The sequence below is a fragment of the Narcine bancroftii genome, chromosome 2 (genome assembly GCF_036971445.1).
Source record: "Narcine bancroftii isolate sNarBan1 chromosome 2, sNarBan1.hap1, whole genome shotgun sequence".
Taxonomy (NCBI): Eukaryota; Metazoa; Chordata; class Chondrichthyes; order Torpediniformes; family Narcinidae; genus Narcine; species Narcine bancroftii.
The window spans coordinates 242349285-242371043 of NC_091470.1; the positions used below are offsets into that span (position 1 = coordinate 242349285).

At 40.0% G+C, this 21759-nt stretch overlaps 1 protein-coding gene across 6 annotated transcripts in view; it reads right to left on the reverse strand.

Annotated features, from left to right (window-relative positions):
• LOC138755174 (collagen alpha-1(XV) chain-like) overlaps window positions 1-21759 on the reverse strand; it is a 263158-nt gene that overhangs the window by 10027 nt on the left and 231372 nt on the right. For all 6 annotated transcript variants that reach the window (XM_069920628.1, XM_069920631.1, XM_069920627.1 and 3 more), the window contains 9 exons: window positions 17951-18040; window positions 15641-15669; window positions 8036-8164; window positions 6774-6918; window positions 5887-5951; window positions 3204-3332; window positions 3061-3120; window positions 2916-2957; window positions 1236-1433 (listed from right to left, as the gene is read on the reverse strand). In XM_069920628.1, coding sequence (XP_069776729.1) covers window positions 1236-1433; window positions 2916-2957; window positions 3061-3120; window positions 3204-3332; window positions 5887-5951; window positions 6774-6918; window positions 8036-8164; window positions 15641-15669; window positions 17951-18040 — 887 coding nt within the window. The remainder of the gene's footprint in view (window positions 1-1235; window positions 1434-2915; window positions 2958-3060; window positions 3121-3203; window positions 3333-5886; window positions 5952-6773; window positions 6919-8035; window positions 8165-15640; window positions 15670-17950; window positions 18041-21759) is intronic.

The following is a 21759-nucleotide window of genomic DNA, read 5'->3' on the forward strand; positions in this document are numbered from 1 at the left end:
CACTGTCTCTTTTGTATTAGCAACACAAACCAGTCCTCATTAATGGGTCAGCAGTGGAAAGGGTTAAGAATTTCAAATTCTGGATGTCAACATCTCTGAAGATCTATCCTGGGGCCTCCACTGTTGATGCAATCACGAAGGTTCGCCAGCCAGTGGCAATACTTCATGAGGAGATTTGGTACGTCACCAAACACTTACAAATTTCTACAGGTATCCTATGGAGACCATTCTGACTGGTTACATCTCTGTCTGATATGGAGGTGCCAATGCACAGGGAAGGGAAAGACTACAGAGAGTTGTGAACTTCGTCAGCGCCATCATGGGCATCAGCCTTCACTTCATTAAGGACATTTATAAGAGGCAGTACCTCAAAAGAGCAGTCTCCATCATCAAGGACCCGCAACGCTTAGGCTATGCCCTCTTCTCACCGCTACCATCAGGATACAGGTGCCTGAAGATGAACATCCAGTGGCACAAAAACAGTTTCTTCCCCTCAGCCATCAGATTTATGAATGGGCAATTAACCCCACAAACACTACCTCACTTTCTCTTCTTTTGCTCTAATTTATTTATATTTTTAAAAATGTAATTTATAGAAATCTTTGCACCTGTCATGCTGCCACAAAATAACATATTTTGTGACATGTTCATGACAATAAATTATAATGTCTCATGGCTCACCCTAGAAATCATTTGCACCTTGCAGACTAATTGTATAGTCAATTATTTTTAATTCATATCATCTGTTCTCAACATGCTGACAACTGAGATGAAAAATATACTAAGGAATCATTATAAATATCTATCCTCTGGCCAAGAGAAAACTAAATGTTCCGATAATGCACACCAATCTCAGTCTCCATCCAAAAACCTACATGTATCTGCATATCTCCTTCTGCCCACCAACTCCTCACCCACATCACGTTTACTACCTTTATTAAGGAAGCAAAATAAAGCAAAAAAAAAATTACAGGATCTTTAAAAAAACAAATTATAGTTGAAATATTCCTCTTTAATTTCCTACCGCAATGCAGAAAAGGAGTTGAATACAATTCGAAATATGAAAATTTTCCTGGAGTTATAATCTCTAACTATTTTTCTATAATTTCAAATAAATTAATGGCTTCACTGGAAATTCATCCATTGCATTTTCCCTTTTAACGCTCATGAATGTAGTCTTTGTACAGTAGCTCTAATCTTTTGTCAGAGTTTGCATCCAATGGAAATGTTGTTACCTTTAGGTTGACGACTGGCATTTTTAATCTGTCAGCTTTCCTCACGATTGTGTATAAATCTTGCAGTTGAGAGGAGAGGAATGCTCGATAAGTTGCCAAAGAGCCCATTGCTTGAGCTTGCTGAAAACACTGCAGGTCAGCTCCACGGATTCCCCGCATGTTACCAGACAGGGGGGTGTTTAAGGCAACTAAGTGCAACTTTAAAGAAACAAAAAAGGTTTGAGTTGAAGTACATAATTGTAAACACCAAAACAAGTAGGTGAGAAACAATTCTGCAGCTAATTTGCTGGGTCACACTGAAGTATGTTTATGAAGCCAGAGGTTTCCATCAGACACTAGATTGTGAAAATGGCCTAGTGGTTTCTCTAGCCTTTTGCAGGCATCCAGCAGAATACCCTGCAGGGCACTACCAGTAACTACAGAGATATCACCACATACCCATAGAAATCGTACTGCATCCAGCAATTGCCAAACCTTTAAAATGACCCTACCTCTCTGCCCATTTATATCTGACATCGAACCATCACAAACAGGAGCAACTAAAAGTTACTCCTTACACGCACAGTCAATTTTACCAAGGGCACCTTCTTAGTAGAAAATATCTTGACTGTCAACTAACATAGGCTTGCTGGTTTGATTTTTCTCTTCGTATCTTCTTATTCACTTCAGATTTGGTGGGAAGCATTATATTCCCATCATAACTAAACAAATGGTTTGTGGAAAGTCGCACTGAGTAAATTCCTGGTTGACAGCTCAAAAGGATAGAATCTGTTAGTCCAAATCTTACAGTTCAGCACATATAAGAACACAGTTTGATGTTATTGACATGTCAATAAGAGATAGAAGAAGGGGTAGTCCATTTGGCTCCTCAATCCTATTCTTTAATTCAATAAGATCATAAAATAATTGTTACACCATTTCCTGGACTGACCCTGTATTTCTTGGTTCCTGTAATATCATCCCTACCTCCCATTGATCTTTAATATCATTTGTTTAACTGAGTTTTCACAATCCATTTGCCTAGAGAATGCTGAACCATTATTTTGAGTCTGTGATATCTAGTTCTAGACACCCCAACCAGGAAAAAAATTGCCTTGCACCTATGCTGTCAAAGCCTATAATATTTACGATTCCAAACTCAAGGGAACATAGTTATAGTCAGCTTAATCTCTTCTCAGAGGACAATTTATCCACTGCAGGAATAAAGCTAATAAGCTTTTGTTGTAATTCCTCTATTGCATATATATACTGCATATCTTTCCTTAGACAAGACCTATTCACATCATTCCAGGAATAGTTTCACTAGGGTCTTACACACTTGCAGGTAGATATCTTTATTCTTGTACTCAAATCCTCTTGGAAGAAAGGTCAATTCATGTTTGCCTTCTTAACTGCTTGTAGAATAGCCATGACCACAAAACAAGGATGCACAGTGCCTTTTGAACAACACCTTCTGATCTCTAACCATTCAAAGTATAAAGCACCAGTTTTCCATTGTTTTAACTATTGCATTTACATTTTTCCACGTTGTGGATAATAGGTTGACTTGCACTGTAAGTAAGTACTGTAAGGAGTTCACAATGAGAAGATACTGATCTCTTTTCTATGATAGAACATTTTGAATTTGATACTGACAATTTATGAAATTTAGATTTGACTTGAAGAAATATACACACTTACGGATGGCTTCTGATCATTTATTGTTGGGAATGTGTTTGGTGCCTGATGGACAAAAATAAACAAACACCAAAAAGTAATTACTTTGTTTTGAAACTTCCTACTTCTTCAGTTTAGCCTTAGCAGAAAGTTCAAAACTTTTACTTACTGAGTAAGTGTTCATTGATTGAAATGGGTCATCAGCAGGAGCAGGAATCAAATCACCAAGCTAGTAAAACATAACAAAAAAGCTATTTGAAATTCAGATCCACCAATAAATTTCAGAATTAGCACTCCTCTTTAGAAACTTACTTGGAGCTTTCTCCAGCCATTGTAAACTCGAATGTAAAGGTCACTCCTATCTGCAACATAGCCCAGGGAACCTTCTGACATTGAAAAAGTTGCTTTATGCATAAGTTCCATGTTCCTGTACACTGTTACCTATTTGGTACATGAGATAGTCATAATTAGATCTTAAGCCAAAACAGTCAACAAGTAGGATCTAAATAAGATGAACTTTACAGGGGTAAAATTTATTCCATTCAATATTATTCCATTATGAGGAAAAGAATGACCAGAAACTTTCCAAGTTAACAAAAAAACAAGACTCACCTTTTGGTGTGGTTAAAAATTTCAATTGCCATAAAATGAGCCCATCTATAATGCCACAGTCTTCATATTAACTCTCAGCAATAACCCTTTACTCATTATTTCTATGTTCACTGGTTTACATTCATTTGTAGTCCAGAAATAGTTTGGAATTTGATATCTAGGTTTACAAATTCCTCTGTGGTTCTCCTCCCCCCTCAGACTCTGTAAACCCTTCAGGGAACTGTAATTGTCTGAAAATGGTGTATTGTTCCAACACTGGTATCCTGTGCATTGCATCAGCTGTTTTGGTCTCAAGCTGCCTTCTTGAACCCACAATGCTATTAGGGAGGTAGTTCTAGGACTTCGACCCAATGATAGTGAAGGAACTTCAGTACGTTTTCAAGTCAGGATTCTGTGTGGCTGGAGAGCAACTTCCAGGTGATGGTCTTCTCATGCACTTGCTGTCCTTGTCCTATCTGGAAGAGTTGGTGGTGGGACTGGAAGATGCTACCTAAGGAGTCTTGGTGAGTAGCTGCAATGAACCCTTTAGATGGTCCAAACCACTGTGGGTGAGTGGTGGAGTGAGCAAATGGTTGTGGATGGGATGCTCTATATTATATCTTATATAATGTTGACCTTCTTGAGTGTTGTTTTAGCTGGCACGGATCTGAGCAAATGGAGAAATTTCCATCAAATTCTTGAACCTTGTAGATGATGGACAGGATTGAAGGAGTTAGAAGGTGACTTATTGCCACAAGATTTCTAACCTCTGACTTGCTCTGGAAGAGGAATTGTGTAGTTGGCCCCACCAGTTCGGTTTCTGGTTAATGGCAACCCCCAGGATCTGACAGTGGCGGATTCACTGATGGTAATGGCATTGAATATCAGGAGATGATAGCTAGACTTACTTTTGTTGTATATTGTCATATTATGACACTTGCATAATGTTAAAATCACTTGCCATTTATCAGCTCAGGCCTGGATATTGTCCAGGCCTTGCTGCATTTGGATGTAGGAATCAAAAATCTGAGGAGTTCACAATCATCAGTGAACTTCCCTGCTTTTGACCTTTATCAATTTCCATTTTGAATAGACTGGGCATATTCAGATCTCTGGAATGGAGGATGTGTGTGCTTGCAAGAGTGAAGATGATAACTGAGGTGACCAGGTTTTAAGGACCCAGGTACATAACCTGTTGTGACCCTATTGCTTTCAATACACTCTTGTGGGCGAGTGCACATGTACAAATAACTTCTCAGAGCATGTTGTTACTCATCTAAATGGCTAATTCTATGCTCAGACAATGATTCTAAGACTCTCCAGATTTCCAAGCCCTCTCATAATTTCATATATTTTAAATGGATTGGTTTTCACTTCTCTCCACTAATGAGGATATCAGCCCATCTTTCTTAAGCTCACCAATGAAACCTTTCCAACTCTTACCCAAACTATCTGAAGAAAGCACCTCTACTTCCTCAGGAGTTGGTATGACATCAGAAACACTAGGAAACTTTTACAGAGGTGTGGTGGAAAGTGTGCTGACCAGCTGCATCACGGCCTGGTAAGGGAACACCAATAACCCTGAGCATAAAGCCCTCCAAAAGGTAATGGACACAGCCCAGGACATTACAGGCAAAACCCTCCTCACTATTGAGTACATCTACAGGGAACACTGCTGTCATCGAGCAGTTACAATCATCAAAGACCCATATCACCCAGCACACAGTTCTTGCTGCTGCCATCAGGAAAGAGGTAATAGGTGCCACAACACTCACACCACTAAGTTCAGGAACAACTGCTTCCCCCTCCTATCAGATTCCTCAACAACAAAAACAACAGGGACTAATTTAAGGACTCTTACTTGTGCACTTTATTGATGTTCTTTACTCTCCCTGTATTACACCTTCAGTTTGATTATCTTCATTATCTGTTTACAGTTATTTTATTTGTTTATATATTCAAGCTGTGTAGTTTATTTTACCACTACCAATTAGTGGTAATTCTGCCTTGCCCACAGGAAAAAGAAATCTCAGGGTTGTGTGTGATGTCATGTATGTACTTGACAATAATTCTGAATCTGAAATTACCAACATTGTCACGATACACTGCAGGTCAGTCCTCTTAGGTGGAATCTTACTCCTGTCGTGGAGATTTGTCCACTGAAAAAAACATTGGGTAATCCTGGCTGTGTTCTCTAGGGACTTTCAATGGAAATGTTCCGTCTGCAAGTATGATCATGAAACTCAAAATGCATTTGGACAGATATATAGATGGGAAGGTTATAGAATGGTATGGATCAAGTGCAAGCATGTAACAATAGCCAATTAATGAGTTGGACTTTAGGTCCTCTTCTATGATGCAATGAACTTCCCCTCCTCTATTGGCCGTGCCTTCTTTCACTTACCAAGTTGGCACTGCCTCCTTGTCCAGGTGGGCCTGCGGGTCCTGGGGGTCCTGGAAGTGCAACACCTGTAAGGTAAGAAGGGCACTTCACTGGAAGGTGATGACCAGGTTTCTTCTGGACTTGTACCAATCCAGCAACAACAAGAAGCTCTATTGGTGGAGAGGGTCAAGAACTTCAAATTTCTGGGTGACATCATTTCCAAGGATCTGTCCTAGAGCCTCCATGTTGATGTAATCACAAAGAAGGCAATACTTTGTGATGTGCCTGAGGAAATTCAGTATGTCACCGAAGACTCTCGAAAACCTCTACAGGTGTACCGTGGAGAGCATTCTGGCTGGTTGCATCACTGTCTGGTATGGAGGCACCAACTCTCAGGAAAAGAATAAACTCCAGAGGGTAGTTAACTCAGCCTCTGTGATATTATAGGCACCAGACTTATTCCATCGAGGACATCTACAAGAGGAGGTGTCTTAAAAAAGCAGTCTCTATCCTCAAAGACCCCCACCACCCAGATCCATGCCCTCTTCACTCTGCTACCATTAGGGAAAAGGTATAAGAGCCTAAAGATGGCTTCTTCCCCACTGCCATCAGATTCCTGAATGATCAATGAACAAAGACACTGCCTTACTTTTCATGCACTATTATTTTTATTTTTTTATATATTATTGTTGTAAGATGGTTCATAATATGAATGTTTTCACTGTGACGCTGCTGCAAAACACCGAGTTTCACGACTTGTTCATGACAATAAATTCTGATTCTCGTGATGTAAAACCAAGCATTATTGGGCTTGTCACAATACCCCTTACTGAGAGACGTTGTGTCCTTTGATAGTGAACTGAAATTCCATCCCCAGTATTGACAGTGGCCATATCGTGCGGACTCACCTGATCCAAAAATACCTGGCATTCCCGGAGGTCCAGGGGGTCCAGGACGTCCCGGTGGACCCACCATTCCATACCCTGGAGGACCTGGAAGACCAGGAATTCCTGGTGGTCCCATTGGGCCCACAACAGTTTCACCCTTGGGGCCCTGCAGGGAGAAGTGGAACATGTTGAACAGGACAGACCTTAGAGCAAAGGGTTTAAAGTTCAAGTTCATCTTTATAGACTGAAAATGCAGTGATACTGGTAGTTTTGTGACATCTCATACATGGTACAACTAGACACAATGCAGAAGAACAAAAGTGCAGGGTTACAGAAAACAATCAGTTAGTATAATGTTATGGCAACATCATGTTACTATTTTGGGGTTAATTTAGGAGTCTGATAATGGCAGGAGAAAACATGCCCATGAAACTGGTGTTGCCTGATCTCATGCTTGTGAATCTTCTTCCTGATGGGAGGGAGGTGAAGAGAGTGTGGCCAGGGAGGGATGCATCTTTTAATACGTTGACTGCTTTTCCGAGGCAGCAGGGGTTAGAGATGGAGACAATGGAGGGGAAGTGGGTAGTGTGACGGTCTGTACCTACACAGTCTCTCATGCTTTTGGGTTCAGCAGATCCTATAGTCCCATTCAAGATGCTTCCACCACTGAGTCTTATTTGTCTTCTTTTGTTTTCAGATTTGTCTGTGCTGCAGCATTTTACTTTGGTTTTGGCAATAATAATTTGTAAGCTCTATGGCAAGGTGGGAGCTAAAGCTCTGCTGACTCAATAGTGATGTTACCAGGAAATAGTCTGTTAGGTTATTGGAAAGAAACATGAGAAATTAGACCTAAGGTCTTCAAGATTTCAAAGGATTAAAAGAAGACAGAAGATGAGAAATTATTAGGTTTGCAAGTTGGTTACGTTGGGGGGAGGGGGGATAATAATGATCCCAAAGAAGCACTAAATCGGAGGTTGTAGCATTTTTGTTTTAAACAGATGACAGCTCTCAATTCAAGCACACATATTCTTTCTGGGAACAGGCTATTATTGATCAAAAAGACTAAAGACTTAATTCAAGTTTGTAACCATTGATGAATATCACAGGTACAGGACACTCAGCATATTTTCAGTACAATTGCTTGGCTTGCTCAGTTGGTGGAGCAACAGACTCTTAATCTCAAGGCCATGAGTTACATCAGTCAAGATTCAAATGGCGGAGCAGACTCGATAGGTTGAAGGCTTTGCTGAGTATTGTTAAGAACTTTGTTCTGAGGTACTTACAACTGGCCCAGGTCTCCCATGAGGTCCAATGGGGCCTGGAGGCCCAGGCAAACCAGGTAGGAACATTCCATCACCCGATTCTCCCTTCTCCCCCCTTTGACCTACTACTCCTGAATCTCCTTTTTCACCCTTAAAAATAAAAAGAAGAACATGTGATCCAAGATGATGGGAAAAGGAGATAAAATCATATTATTGTACCTTCTGAAGACATCCCAAAGAACAATGCAGCCAAATGGGGCATTGGGAGCTCTGGTGTGCGGTAGGCTAAGGGGAGGGATCGGAGTCAGGCATCGTACAATTTCTTCAGTGCTTCAACCCACAGGTGGGAAATACTTGTGGATCATTGGGACACATTGAGCTCTGGTAAGAGATCAACTGCATGAGGCGAATCCAAATACATACATTTGCTTTAGAATTTATCTGTCCTTAATGATCTCTAACTGTTCAGGTGAGTGTTCATTTTTGGCGCTGAGGAGGATCAAAACCTATTTGTGCTCAACAATGTGTGATGAGAAATGTAATCATCTGGCATTGTTGCACATTGAATCAGATATGCTTTGATCTGTTGATTTACATGCTGTTATCAACACTTGTAAATCAAAAAAAACACTGATGTACAAGTATAAAATGAAAAAAAGTGCTTTAATTGATTCATATAACTTTATATTATACATGTAGCGACCATCAACAATGTACTGAAATTCATGATTGCCAATGACATCCATTTATCCTAACCTGCCCACATGACCAATAACTCGCACAGTTGCGGAACAATCCTTTAGCTGTCTCAAACACCAAGTCCTACCTTCATTCTACCATGAGCAAGGATAGATTGTGTGGGTTAGCTTTAGTCTCCATTGAAAGAGAATTGGCTACTGAGGTAGATTATGGGAAAGTAACCGATAACTTTGCTAGAATGAAGCCGAGATGAAGAGGATGTTGTAGTTGCTTCAGACTTTTTGCATATTGCTTCATTTTGTTTTCATTTTACGTTAAAAATGTAAGAGTTAAATAACTCGTGTGTTTTTATTTGATTTTAATACCAAATAACAATTATTTATTTCCTTTAAAACTGTATCTGCCAAGTTCCTCGTGCCTTGAAGTTAAATACCAAATAAAAATATATAATGAATTTAATATTATTTGGTATGCATCGTGGCTGTGCGCACATTAATTTCCTTTGTGCACTGGTTACAAAGCGTGCGTGCAGGTGCACACGCACACAGCCTTGAGGAAACAGTAGTCATGGTGCTTTTTTTTATATGCTCGCTCCCCAACTTTAAAACCTGCAGCCAATCAAGTCCTTCTGAAACATGTTGGAATGTATGAAAGGCAGCAGCCAATCTGTACATCGCAAGATCCTTAGGGATCCAAGATGTCGACTGACCATTTCTACCCAAGGATGCTGCATGACTTGCTGAGTTCCTCCAGCAATTCTTGCAAGAATTTCCTACTGTAATAAAGACTGAATAATCTATGTTAAGGCTAGAAAATTGGGATAAGTTCCTTGTGCTTCTTCAAAATTATGCTGCAGGATTTTTTGACAATCATTAGTTTAGCATTCAGCTGAAGGTCAGTACCTCTGACCATGAAGCACTCCATTAGCCCAGATATTCATGCTCAAATCTCTGAAATGAGAATTAATGACACAAGCTCCAAATCAGGAACTGAGTCTATCAGTAATCAAGGATATCAAGGGTTGACAACCAGATAACGGCAACAGTCGGATACCCAAGCTTTCAAGATTCAATTTATTGTCATGTAATAAAAACAGGTCATATTACACAAAATTGCCTTTAGTCTGCTGTAAGGCAGACAGATTCAGCATCAGCAGAAATGGCCTGAGCACCTCTTACAGTCAAAGAAAAAGCAAAAGAAAGTTCCCCCCAGAGTCACTGAATGCCTGTGGTGGAGTGCTCTGGACTGGAAGATCTTTGGTAAACAGAGCTGAATTTATGTTAAGGACCAGTAGGATGGAGGTTTTGGTCAAGGAGGGTGGAGATGTCTGTTATCACACCAGTTCTAGCACCCTGAAATACTTCCCCTAACTGTCTAACACAGTGGTTCTCAATCTTTATTTACACACAGACCCACCTTAACTAGTGGCAGGGAAGAGGGGAACGGGTACAGGCAAGCTCAACAACTTCCCAGACCACCAACAGGACCTTTGTTTCATTTTGGAGGAACATTTTTTGAGAATTTTTTTGTTGACAAATGTCACATTTTGTTTTACATATTACTTATTTATTTTATCTGTATTATTTATCTTTGCTTCATCTCCGGGGATGACTTATTACATACAGACTCATGGCCAATCAGTGATTCACAGACCAGAGGTTGAGAAACACACGTCCATGATACTGATCCTCTGCACAAGACACCCTGGGGATTGAGCCAGATCCTCTCTTTGCCAGGGCCCAAAGTGCCCTAACGTGAACTTAGCTCACACTAGTCTAGAGCATTCCTTCCCCCACTAAACTGTGCCCAGAGTAGAACATTGTTTATAGTATGGTTTAGATAGACAATAGGTGCAGGAGTTTACCTACCTCGGCTGCACCATTTCATCTGATGCAAGGATCGACAAAGAGATAGACAACAGACTCTCCAAGGCAAATAGCGCATTTGGAAGACTACACAAAAAAGTCTGGAAAAACAACCACCTGAAGAAACACACAAAGATCAGCGTGTACAGAGCCGTTGTCATACCCATGCTCCTGTTTGGCTCTGAATCATGGGTCCTCTACCGGCATCACCTACGGCTCCTAGAACGCTTCTATCAGCGCTGTCTCCGCTCTATCCTGAACATTCATTGGAATGACTTCATCACCAACATCGAAGTACACGAGCAGGCAGAGTCCGCAAGCATCGAATCCATGCTGCTGAAGACCCAACTGCGCTGGGTGGGTCAAGTCTCCAGAATGGAGGACCATCACCTTCCCAAGATCGTGTTCTATGGCGAGCTCTCCATTGGCCGCCAAGACAGAGGTGCACCAAAGAAGAGGTACAAGGACTGCTTAAAGAAATCTCTTGGTGCCTGCCACATTGACCACTGCCAGTGGGCTGATATCACCTCCAACTGTGCATCTTGGTGCCTCACAGTTTGGCGGGCAGCAACCTCTTTTGAAGAAGACCGCAGAGCCCACCTCACTGACAAAAGACAAAGGAGGAAAAACCCAACACCCAACCCCAGCCAACCAATTTTCCCTTGCAACCGCTGCAACCGTGCCTGCCTGTCCCGCATCGGACTTGTCAGTCACCAACGAGCCTGCAGCAGATGTGGACATACCCTCCATAAATCTTCGTCCGTGAAGCCAAGCCAAAGAAAGAGGTGCAGGAGTAGGCCATTTGGTCCTTTGAGTCTATACCACCCTTCACTGTGATCATCCACAATCAGTAGTCCATTCCTGCTTCTCCCCATATCCCTTGACTCTGCTATCTTGAAGAGCTCTAACTCTTTCTTGAAAGCATCCAGAGAATTGGCCTCCACTGCCTTCTGAGGCAGAACATTCCACAGACCCACAACTCTCTGGGTGAAAAAGTTTTTCCTTAACTCCGTTCTAAATGGTCTACCCATTCTTAAAATAGTGGCCTCTGGTTCTGGACTCCCCCAACATCACGGTCATGTTTCCTGCCTCTTGCGAGCACAATCCCTTAATAATTTATATGTTTCAATCAGATCCCCTCTTATCCTTCTAAATTCCAGTGTATGCAAGTCCAGTCACTCCAATCTTTCAAAATATGACAGTCCTGCCATCCTGGGAATTAACCTTGTGAACCTACACTGCACTCCCTCAACAGCATGAATGATCTTCCTCAAACTTGGAGACCAAAGATGCACATAATACTCAAGGTGTGGTCTCACCAGGGCCCTGTACACCTGTAGAAGGACCTCTTTGGTCCTTTACTCAACTCCCCTTGTTATGAAGGCCAACATGCCATTGGCTTTCTTCACTGTCTGTAGTACCAGAATGCTTACTTTCAGTGACTGATGAACAAGGACACCTAGACACCATTTAGATAATAATCTGTCTTCCTGTTTGACCCACTACAGTGGATAACCTCACATTTATCCACATTAAACTGCATCTGCCATGAATCTGCCCACTCAGCCAAGCTGTCCAAGTCACCCTGCATTCTCATAACATCCTCCTCACATTTCACACTGCCACTCAGCTTTGTGTCATCTGAAAATTTGCTAACGTTGTTTTTAGTCCCTTCATCTAAATCATTACAGTATATTGTAAATAGCTGCAGACACAGCACCAAGCCTTGTGCTACCCCACTAGTCACTGCCTGCCATTCTGAAAGGGACTCATTAATCCCTACTCATTGTTTCACATCTGCCAACCAATTTTCTATCTATGTCAGTACCCTACCCCCAATACCACGTGCTCTAATTTTGCCCACTAATCTCCTAGGTACACTATATCCACTGGGTCTCCCTTGTCCATTTTCATAGTTATATCCTCAAAAAAATTCCAGAACATTAGTCAAGCTTGATTTCCTTTTCATAAATCCATGCTGATTCGGACCGACTCTGTTACTGCTATCCAAATGTGCCACTATTTCATCTTTTATAATTGACTCCAACATCTTCCCCACCACTGATGTCAAGCTAACTGGTCTATAGTTCCCTGTTTTCTCTCTCTTAAAATGTGGGATAACATTAACTACTTTCCAATCTGGAGAAACTAATACTGAATCTATAGAACATTGGAAAATGATTACCAATGTGTCCACGATTTCTAGAGTCACCCCCTAAAATACACTGAGATGCAGACCATCAGGCCCTGAGGACTTATATGCCCTCAGTCTACCCAACACCATTTTCTGCCTAATGTAAATTTCCTTTAGTTCCTCTGTCCACTAATACATCTGGGAGATTGTTTGTGTCTTCCCTAGTGAAGGCAGATCTAAAATACCTGTTCAACTCATCTGCCATTTCCTTGTTCCCATAATAATTTCACCCGTTTCAGTCTTCAAGGGCCCAACTTTCATCTTAACTAATTTTTCCCTCTTCACATACCAAAAGAAGCTTTTACTATCCTCCTTTGTATTCTTGGCTAGCTTACCTTCATACCTCATCTTTTCTCCCTGTATTGTCTTTTTAATCATCTTCTGTTGCTCTTTAAAAGTTCCCGCTTATATTTGCTATGTTATACTTCTCTTTTATTTTTATACTGCCCTCGACTTCCCTTGTCATCCACAGTTGCCCCTTACTCCCCGTAGAATCTTTTTTTCCTCTTTGGAATGAACTGATTCTGTATTATTCCCAGAAATACCTGCCATTGTTCCTCTGTCATCCCTGCTAGGGTATTGTTCCAGTCAACTTTGGGCAGCTCCTCCCTCATGGTTCTATCGTCCCCTTTGTTCACCTGTAATATTGATATTTCTGATTTTCCCTTCTCCCTCTCAAACAGTAGATTAAAACTTATCATATTATGGTTACTACCTCCCAATGGCTCATTTACCTCGAGTTCTAAGAATCCATCTCAGAGGCACTCCACAAACTCCTTTTCTTGGGGTCCAGTACCAACCTGATTTTGCCAATCTACCTATATGTTGAAATCTCCCATAACAATGGTAGCATTACCTTTGCCACATGCCAATTTTAACTCTTGATTCATCTTGCAACCTATATCCAGCCTACTGTTTGGGGGCCTGTCGATAACTCCCATCAGTATCTTTTTGCCCTTACAATTTCTCAGTTCTACCCATACTGACTCTACATCTCCTGATTCTATGACACCCCTCATAATGAACTGAATTTCATTCTACACCAACAGAGACACCCTACCCCCTCTGCCCACCTGTTTGTGCTTTTGATAGGATGTATATCCTTGAATATTCATTTCTCAGCCTTGGTCCTCTTGCAGCCATGTCTCTGTTATTCCACCAATATCATACTTGCCAATTTCCAACTGAGCCTTAAACTCATCCACTTTATTTCTTACACTTTGTGCATTCATATATAATACTTTTAACCCATTACTCCCCTTCCCTTTCACATTGATTCATATTGCACTTGGCCATAATTTCCTATTCCTTCTTGAGATTTCTGGCCCATTAATTCTGTTATCTTTCTTAACTTTTCTTATTCTCTTTTCCCTTTAATTCCATCATTATATTTCTAGTTCATCTCCTCCCCTCTACTACTTAGTTTAAACACATCCGTGTAGCAGTGGCAAACCTATCTGCCAGAATGCTGGTCCCTCACCTGTTAAGGCGCAACCCATTCCCCCCCCTGTACAATTCATCTTTACCTTTATTCATATGTACCTCAGCATATCAAAAGCACAACCTGGAGGGATCCCAGAAAAAAGCCATATTGACACAGAACATCTCCATACTCTCAGCAAACTGATCACTCACCACTGTTGAAGCTTACACTCCAAATGAAATGCATGGTACGTCTTGTAAGTTACTGGTAAACTGGCCTAACCTGCTGCTTCATATAATTCTGATTTACCTAAATGTTATGAGTTTTCTGCTCCTCTGAGCTACAGCCTGTTCAATGCCAATATTGGTTTTAATTTTGCAGGTTAGGAGCGGGATTGCAAATTTCAGAGGGCGGTGGGGTGGGGGGAGGGGAGTGGAATGAGTAATCTCGTGCTTGACACTTCTGACTCAATGCTGGGTAGGTCTTTATAGGAATAAAAGGATCCCAGCACTACAAAGAAATGTGAACATTTCATGCAACACATTGTTGAAGGGAATGTAAAGCAACGTAATGCTATGGTGAACATTTCATTTAAAAATAAATAGCTAGCTGTTCTAATCCGGCAGAGATTTATTTTTCCCCTCATGTTATTTCCATTTCTTTCATTCTTGCTCTCACCTTTTCCATCCCTCCCATTGGGTTCCACTTGCCCCCATCTTCACCTTTAATTCAAAGAATCACTATCTGGTCTGTCCATCCACCAGCCAACTTATCAGCATTAAAAAGTGAAGGTTTGTCATCTCTTCCACAGCTTGGCACCTTCTTTAATCGCCCTCTGCTCAACCATAGCAGAAGAAACACCTGTACTTTCATCTCCTCTCTTCCTACCTCCCAGGGTCCCACACATATTCATCCCAATCCCAACACAGTATCTCTCTTCTGAACCTCCTTCAATCCCCAGTGAATACAAGGCCAATCAACAGCACATCTCTTGACTTTTTGCCTCAACACTGAATTCAAGAATGGTTCTGTTATTCCTCCATGAGACTAAACTTATGTTCTTTATCTGTTACAATTTATTTCTGCAACTTTTTTTGTCCATCATTTTCTTCCATCTTTCTCATAATTAAAAACCTTTCATCTCCTCCAAGCTGCTCCTTCACTCTATCTTAAATCTTGTGATATTGCTTCCTGTTCTACTTTTGATGTGTTAACTTGATTGTGCATTATTCATGAGCTTTCTATCATGCCCGAGTGGGAAATGTACCAATCCTGATACATGTACTGCACTAAATCCTTTACATCTGCAGATGTCTTGTTTACAATCCTGATACATGCTGCTGTTGCTGTGAAGACAAATGCTCACTGACTTGCTGTGTATGGTCAACATTTTCTATTTTCATTGAAGATTTTCAGGGTCTGAAGTATTTTGCTTTTGTACTTACTTTAAGGCTGATATATGGTGAATAGGGACCTAAAAAGATTAAAATCTTGAGTGAAATTCATTGATAAATTTAAATAGACAAATTGATTAATGCTTAATTACAGAAAATCACACTGTTTTCTTGGTTTTAAGTCCATTCCCAGAATTGTAATGTTATCATTACACAGAAGCTTCCTCATGACTGTCACTGGCAGCTGTGTAAAAGGATTAGGGTCTTATCATATTTGTCTCATTGCAGGTCGCATTAACTGCAGGTTTGTTTATTCCACAGCAATATATAAATGCATCAGAACTATCTGTGAGTTTAACCTGTGATCCAAATCTCTTCATCATCTTGCAGAGGTGTCAGGACATAAGGCAATGCAAATTAATTTGCATTAGATTTTATCATAGTGTGTTCTGAAACCCAGCAAGACCAGTCTGTTGTCAGCCTTTCCTTATTTGTGTTGTGGAAGGCAGTAGAATTGGGAGAAGGGTAGGAGAGTTGATTACGTGATAGAAAATTCATTGCATGGAAAGAAGTGAATAGGAGAGTGAGAATGATAGGATCGCTCCGAGACCCAATATTGACTCAAGGTGCTGACTGGGCTGGATAACTAAATATGAGAAATATGAAAGTATAAGGTGGTGGAATGCAGAGCAAAGCGTTTCATATGCTCACACATCATGGGTCATCACAATTCAGACTCTTTTGGACAAAGAATGTACAAGCAAATGAGAGAATGAAAAATGACTATCATCCAATAAATTTCTAATTGGTTGTAAAGTATTTTGGATATCCTGGAGCTGAGAAAGTTGCTTTATATGTGGACAGATCCTTCTTTTCTCCTAATAGTGCTATGAATAATGGTCCTTGTTAACCATGGAATCTCAGTTAATTATCCCCATTTTCAGAGGGTAAAGGTCCTGGTGTTGAGGATTTGGACATGTGACTTGGCTGAATTAAGGGGCTAAATCTGTACTAGCTGTGTAGTTAACAGGAAGATCCTGTCAAAAAGTTAATTTAAAAGGTCCTTCTCTTTAAAGTTTCTCAAATGCAATAATTTTTAACCTATTGAAATCTGTGTGCTATAATCAAAAGAATGCAAAGCAAGATTTATCAAAATCAGAAGTCGCATTTTAGATACAACTACTAAATTGGAAACCATTTATTCATTACTTTCATGGGATATAACTGGTGTTATTTCTATGAATTAACTCTCCTTTCCAGATGTAATATAATTTTTGCCCTTTTTGTTATCTGTAGATGTGGACTAGAGCTATGTTTTAAACTATTTGACAGATCCTCAAGATAAGCCGCTCAGTAGTTTTTTAAAATTTTATTTAAATTTTATTTTGTGTGTGTGTGTGTGTTTTAGTAGATTAGTTGTTTTTTTTATATAGTATCATAATTATTTCTTTATGCTTTCTTTGTTAGAAAAATTATTTTCACTTTGAAATTTATATATGATACTTGTACAATGTAGACTTGGACATATCATTTTAATTGCGTTATTTCTATTCTTCTTATGCTGTGTATATTATGAAATGTTAATAAAAAGATTGAAAAAACAAACAAGATTTAGCACCTTTCATAACCACAAGACAACTTTAAGCGTGTGTAGCCAATGGTATTCTTTTCAGTGCTGCTTAGGAACATGGTAATCAAATAATGAACAGTATGGTCAGACATAGACACATATGATGAGTAGTTCAAACTGTTTTTAAATATTGGCCTGGACGCTGGGGAGAACTGCTTTCTTCTTTTTCAAAATAATCCTGTGGGATCTTCCACATTTGCTGTGAGGCAAGATGATCATGAGAATTTAATGTTTATCCAAGCAATGGCAGCTCTGGATTTGGGGAGATGCACTGAGGTGTATCTCTGTGGAACACACTCAAGTCTGTGAATGGAAGTTGAACTGTAAACCTACTCAAGATACTAACATTGAGTAACACTTACAGGAATACATTTTTATGTACGTTTCTATCAATGCAGTGAAACTTACTAAAATATACACCCTTTGGATCAAAATCAATTCCAAATTCAAGCGCTTATTGCAGTCCATCCAAACCAATTTGAGAGGTAGGGAACTCTGAGGGGAATCTGGACAATGTCTCAGCAAATGTACATGCTCACCAACTTGGGAGGATGGGGATTTATTGACCCTGAAGCAGAGGTGAGCTGGACTACTTTTGTTGCATTGAGGTTTTACAATGTCAGTTATAACCTAACATTAATACTCTCAAATCAAACAAATCAAAATTAATTTGTCACATAACATTCTGTAAGATATTTTTCAATGGAAAGGAATAAAACCCAGCACAATACCTGGCATTCCTGGAATACCCTGCTCCCCTTTTTCACCTTTACCACCTTTTGGTCCAAGGAGTCCGAAAGAACCTTTTTCCCCTTTCAGCCCTTGGAGAAATAAAGATTTTTGTTGATTGTATATATTTCTAGAAATTTCTGGAAAAGAAAATCGCCTCTAAACAGCCAGAAGGCCATTTACTTTGTTGTAGAAATTAGAAGATAAAGCTTTCTACTGATGAGTTACTCATAATATTCATAAGGAGGCATGAATATTGTTAACCATAGAACCACAGATCCATAGAAAATTATAACACAGAAACAGGCCCTTTAGCCTTTCTAATCTGTGCCCAACTATTGTTCTGTCTACACCACTGGCCTGCACCCAATCCACATCCCTCCATACTCCTCTCATCCATGTACCTGTCCAAATTCTTTTTAAATGTCAAAATTGAGTCCACATTTACCACTTCAGCTCTTTCTACACTCCCACGTCTGTGTGAAGAAGTTCCCCCTAGTGTTCCCTTTAAATATTTCCATTTTCACCCTTAACCAATGTCCTCTGGTTTGTATCTCACCAATCCTCAATGAAAAAAGCCTACTTCCATTTACTCTATCTGTACCTCACATAATTTTGAATACCTCCATCATCTCACCCCCCCCCCCCCAACCCCATTTCTTCTGTGCTCCAGGGAATAAAGTCCTAAACTGTTTAACCTTTCCAAGTAACTCAGCTCCAAAAACATGCAACATCCTTGTAAATTTTCTCTGCACTCTTTCAATTTTATTGATATCTTTCCTGTAGTAAGGTGACCAAAACTGCACACAATGCTCCAAATTTGGCCTCACCAATGCCTTAAACAATTTCATCATAAAATTTTGTCTCCTATACTCAATACTTTGATTAATGAAGGGCAATGTGCTAAAAGCCCTCTTTACAAACCTAAAAATCTATAATGCTACTTTCAGAGAATTATGTATCTGTATTCCCAGATCCCTCTGTTCTACTGCATTCCTCACTGCCAAACCATTTACCATGTATATCCTACCATGGTTTGTCCTTCCAAAATGTAAAGCCTTGCACATAAATTCTATCTACCATTTTGCAGCCCATTTTTCTGGTGCAGATTCTTCGGCAAGTTTGGAAAGCCTTCATCGCTGTCCACAACACCTCTAATCTTTGTCTCATCTGCAAACTTGCTGATATAATTTATCACAATAACAATGATATAAATGACCCACGACAATGGACCCAGCATTGATCCCTGAGGCACACCATCAATCAAGGGCCTCCACAACACTCTTTGGCTTCTCCCATAAAACCAATGTCAAATCCAATTTACTACCTCACCATGATATTGAGCAACTGAACCTCTCTGATTGACCTCCTTGTGGGATTTTGTCAAAGGTCTTACTAAAGTCTATGGAGACAACATCCGCAGTCTTCCCTTCATCAACTTTCCTGGTAAGCTCAAAAAAGCTCTGAGATTTGTTAAACACCACCTATGATGCACACAGCCACATTGACTATCCCTAATCAGACCCTGACTATTCAGATACTTGTATATTTGATCTTTTAGAACACATTCCAATAACTTACCTATCACTGATATCAGGCTCACTGGCCTATAATTTCCTGGGTTATATTTGAAGCTTTTTTTAGACAATGGAACAACATGCACTTTCTTCTAATCCTTTGGCACCTCAACTTGGCTAAGGAAATTGTCCCTGGAATTTCTACACTAGCCTTCCTCAAGGTTCATGGGAATGCCTTTGTATGACCTGTACCTGTCCAAATTTGCTTTAAGACAGCAAGCACCTCCTCCTCTTTAATCTGCTTGTTTGCCCTATTTCCCAAGACTTTGTGCCAGTTTCCTGAGTAAATACTGCTGAAAACAAAACCAAGTAAGATCTTCCTTCACCTCTCTGACTCCCTACATAGCCGATCACTCTGATCTTCAAGAGGACCAATTTTGTCCCTTGCTATCCTTTTGCTCTTAATAAACCTGGAGAAGACTTTAGGATTTTCCTTTACCTTGTCTGCCAGAGAAACCTCATGTCTTCTTTTAGCCTTCCAGATTTCCTTCAAGAATTTTTCCTGCAATTTTTTTTAATATTCATCAAGTATTTAATTTGCTTCATGTTGCCAAAACCTACTTTACACCTCTCTCTTCACCTTAACCAGATCCCCAATGTCCCTTGAAAACCAAGGTTCCCTGTGCTAGTTAACTTTGTTTTTAATCTTGACTGGAAGATATTTTGCCCTTGAAGGCTTTCCACATGTTAAGCATTCTTTGCTATAAAACAACCTATCCCAATCCATGCATTCTGAAATTAGCCTTTCTGCAATTTAAAATCTCAACCTGAGGCCTAGAACTATTCATCCATAATTAATGAAACTAATGGCATTATGTTCACTGGACCCAAACTGTTCCACCATGCATATTTCTGTTGCCTCTCCTGTCTTGTTCCCTAATAAGAGATCCAGTATTACACTCTCTCTTGTTGATATCTTGATATATTGAATTTTCATGGACACATTTGATAAACTCTAAGCCATCCAGCCTTTTACAGTAAGGGAATCTCGGTCAATACATGGAAAGTTAAAAATCATCTACTCTCACAACTTTAGATTTCCCGCATGCCTTAACACTTTACCTTTTTATTCAGATGCTTGCTGTCATTTTTCCATACCTTAATGGAGGGCTCAAGCTCAAAACGTCAACTGTGTAATTTTATCTTTGCTAATATAAAGGATACTGTTTGACCTTTTGAGTTTTTCCAGCATTGTGTTTTTATTTTATGTTTCCTGCTGCTGTCTGCTATCTCTCTGTAGATTGGCTCCTCCAATTCTCACTGACTATTGGGTGAGAACCAATATAATATAACCCCATTATTCTGGTCATACCTTTCCTGTTCCTCAGCTCAACCCATCTAGCCTCAGTAGATAAGCCCCTTAATCTGTCCTGCCTGAGCACAGCTGTGATGAGCAATGCCACTCCTTTCCTTCTCATCTCTCCCATGGAACCCCAAACATTGAGCTGCCAGTCCTACCCCTACTGCAACCAAGTTATACTAATAGCCATAATTCCACATGCCAAACCACACTCATCTGCCTTTCTTACAATACTTATCACATTGAAATAGATGCACCTGAGAACATTATTTTTTTTCATCATATTTTTCCTCCTCCACTCCACAATCTGCTCTGGCACTTTGGTTCAGTTTCTTTAAAAAAGGTTGCCAAAGTAGGATTGTGTTGGTGGACATTTTCTCTGAATGTTTGGAATGGCCCTTTTATTTGATTATGCGCAATCACACAATCACCCTGATAATTTAGGAGACTAGTCATCTCTGAAGGTTGTATCATTCTGTTTTCCTGATGCCTGTGCGTAGTCATTCTACAGCTGACAGCTAGACGTGCTTGAGGTTACGTCTAAGAGGTGAGGAGACTCCTCTTTACATTTCTGAGGCATAATTTTATTATTTTGAAGTACCAGCGGGTGATGAGACTGTGGGATAGATGCTCCAAAAAAGTTTCACGGACACAATCTTCTTTGGTTCGGATTATTTCAGCTGCCCGGTTCAATTGTTTTGGAGGTTTAAACAATGATGTCATTAACATCAAAGGCCTTAAAGATATATATTATTTTAAAATCAGTGTGTAAGCTGAAATATCCATCAAAATTTAATTCGATACATCAGAGTACCTTCATTAGGTTCATTAAATAGTTCATTCAAAATCACTGAAATTTGTTTTCTTTCCATATGTGATGATTCGCTGCGGTACATCACTCGGCCAACAGGTGGCCTAGAGACACGGCACCCGG